This window comes from Rhagoletis pomonella, unplaced genomic scaffold, assembly GCF_013731165.1.
Source record: "Rhagoletis pomonella isolate Grant_MI unplaced genomic scaffold, Rhpom_1.0 Rhpom_scaffold_00025, whole genome shotgun sequence".
Classification (NCBI taxonomy): domain Eukaryota; kingdom Metazoa; phylum Arthropoda; class Insecta; order Diptera; family Tephritidae; genus Rhagoletis; species Rhagoletis pomonella.
This window is the reverse complement of record NW_023458579.1, coordinates 354,066-356,809: the sequence shown is the minus strand read 5'-3', so window position 1 is coordinate 356,809 and position 2,744 is coordinate 354,066. Positions and strand designations below refer to the sequence as shown.

The 2,744-nt window shown below is 37.0% G+C and overlaps 2 protein-coding genes across 2 annotated transcripts in view; one reads left to right on the top strand and one right to left on the bottom strand.

Annotated features, from left to right (window-relative positions):
• Positions 1-2,744, bottom strand: part of LOC118749638 (cytoplasmic protein NCK1) — a 155,388-nt gene that overhangs the window by 100,160 nt on the left and 52,484 nt on the right. The window lies entirely within an intron of this gene.
• Positions 405-1,365, top strand: LOC118749635 (cytoplasmic protein NCK1-like; the record flags this gene model as incomplete). Its single annotated transcript, XM_036484436.1, has 2 exons — positions 405-761; positions 841-1,365. Coding segments are annotated over 2 exons (801 nt in total), but the record flags the coding sequence as incomplete, so codon positions are not given.

Here is a 2,744-nt window from a genome sequence, read left to right as displayed (position 1 = left end):
AATCTTGACATTACATGAGAACCATAGCTCAAAAAATGTGTACTCAAGAAAAATTAGAAATTTGGAGCTTCAAAGGTTTTTTTTAAGTCTCAATACCACAATTTTTACCGAAATATGGCCTCTCAAAAATTTTTGTTTGATCCCTTAATTTTTTCGAGTAGTGCCTACATTGATAGGTAAAGCCATGCAACAATTTTTGCTCTCTTCTATCCATATACCAGATAAATTTTCGTGGACCCGACTTACAGCTCATAAACCCCCTTATTTTTATCACGTAATTTTTTTCGACAAAAAGTTAATTAAGTTTTTGATTCAAAAGATTTTAAAAATTTCCTTCTACACAACAAAAGAAATATTAGCTTTATATATGTATTGCATTTACAATATCTGATAACCATAATTGATCTTCTTTTAGCATAAAAAAAAAAGTGAAAAAAGGCTCTGGCTCTAAAACTTTACCAAATTGCTCACCCTCAAGACAAATTGAGAGTCCAACAATGTCTCGACGTTTACCACCAGATCCAGCTGAAGCCATAGGTACTGCGATTGTTAAATACAACTACCAGGCACAACAACCGGACGAATTGTCGCTAAGTAAAGGAACCCGTATTCTTATATTGGAAAAGTCCAACGATGGCTGGTGGCGAGGTCAGAATGGTAATGCGGTCGGTTGGTTTCCAAGCAATTACACAACTGAAGATTGTGATAATGATGGTGAAATACATACGTATGCCATGGCTGAGAATGTGCTCGACATTGTGGTAAATATTAACTATGCACATGATTGTGTAATTTCTGTTCATATGAGTTATATCTAAATTAACTTGTTTTTTACTTTAGGTTGCCCTTTATAGTTTTTCATCGAATAACGACCAAGAGCTTTCTTTTGAGAAGGGGGACCGGCTCGAAATAGTGGATCGTCCACCTTCTGATCCGGATTGGTATAAAGCAAGAAATAATCAAGGTCATGTCGGTTTAGTTCCACGCAACTATCTACAAGAGTTAAATGATTATCTGGCTACACCGTTCCGAAACAATAGTGGTGGCAATGGTGGTGGAGGTGGTAGCAGTGGCGGTGACTCAATCGATCGGCGTAATGATGGCTTATCAGTGCAATCTTCACCTCCTATGGCTCCTTTGGAACGGCCAAACTTAGCTGGTAAATCCTGGTATTATGGCGCCATCACGCGCAGCCAATGTGACACGGTGTTGAACCAGCATGGACATGATGGTGATTTCCTTATACGAGATAGTGAGACTAATGTAAGTTACTGGCAGGGCTAAGCGAAGACTGCAAGCTTGGCTAAAATCGTATTATTTCTTAGGTCTAAAGAATTTGCAATTTTATTAAATATTGGCTTCTTATTTAGAAATTTAATTATTACTGGCCGTTTTTTGGGGAACAGTACCACCACTAACAGTCAAATGAACGATACTAGTAGGAACATCCTCTGCGTTAAATTGCGGTTAAACGTTGCAATAACATCTTTTTACGCATTTTGCTGTCAAATTAACATAACACAAAAAATACTTTTTGGAAATCACTTTCCGAAACAAAATTTGCAAAGTGTAACCGCAACTGAGAAAACACAAATGGCTTCCAAAAATAATTTCAACTTGCTCGTGTTGTACTAGCAGTTTTAATTTTTGCTGCAAGTGGCGTCAAAACAATCGAGTATAGCCGTATTAAATACAAGTAATTTTTAAGCAAAAAACAAAACCGACTTTAAAGCTTATATAAAAATTTAAGATTATCGTTAATCTCTTCATGATCCAATGATCGGATTTAAACCAACCCAAACCCTTTCCATAAAAAAAAAGAATTTTAGAAATCGGTTAACGTGGTCCAAAGTTATGCGGTAACATACATAAAAAAAAATATTCCGACGAATTGATAACCTTCCTTCTTTTAGTGAAGTCGGTTAAAAATATCATAAATACAAGTAATTAACTTACTTCTCTGAAATGAACTATTACATGCATTAGACATTTTGGGATTGATTTGTGCGTATTTCAGCAATAACGGAGATTCTGTCATATTTCGTCCTGTTAATCACATTACTATTACATCATGGTAATACTGATTCAGCTGTGATTTCCTTATTAATTTATTGTAAACGTACGGCGGAGAAAATGTAAATAGGGAAGAGACAATTTAGCAAGTTTCGACTATTCTTTGTTAAAAAAAATGTTTTTATTTTTTTACGAAAATATGACTTACTACCGAAAAGCGGAAATGGGCTCACCGCTAACCCAATCGAAACCAGTGTTGCGCTCTTCACTAGAAGGAGAAGGTTGGATGGTCTCATTCCCTCACACTTAATGGAGTTACAATTCAGACTTCTCCCGAAGTGAAGTATCTAAGAGTAATTCTGAATACAAAACTATCGTGGAAATCTCAAGGCGGCACAAGACCTACAAAGCATTGGCGACATTCTGGAAATGTAAACAGTACTTTGGCAAAACGTGGGGTTTGTCACCAAAGGGAATCCTCTGGATGCATACCTCTATGATCAGACCCATAATAAGCTATGCGTTAGTGGTATGGTGGACCAGACTCTCAATCCATAGCGTGGTAAATCTGCTTACTAAACATCAAAGACGATTGCCGTGTGCTGTATGGGAGCTTTCTCTACAACATCTGGCGCTGCTACTCTTACTGTCACTTTGTGTCTTCATACGAGGGGAAGCCTTAAAGGATACCTGCAGACTAAAAAGAAACGGATGTTGGTATAACACTGAGT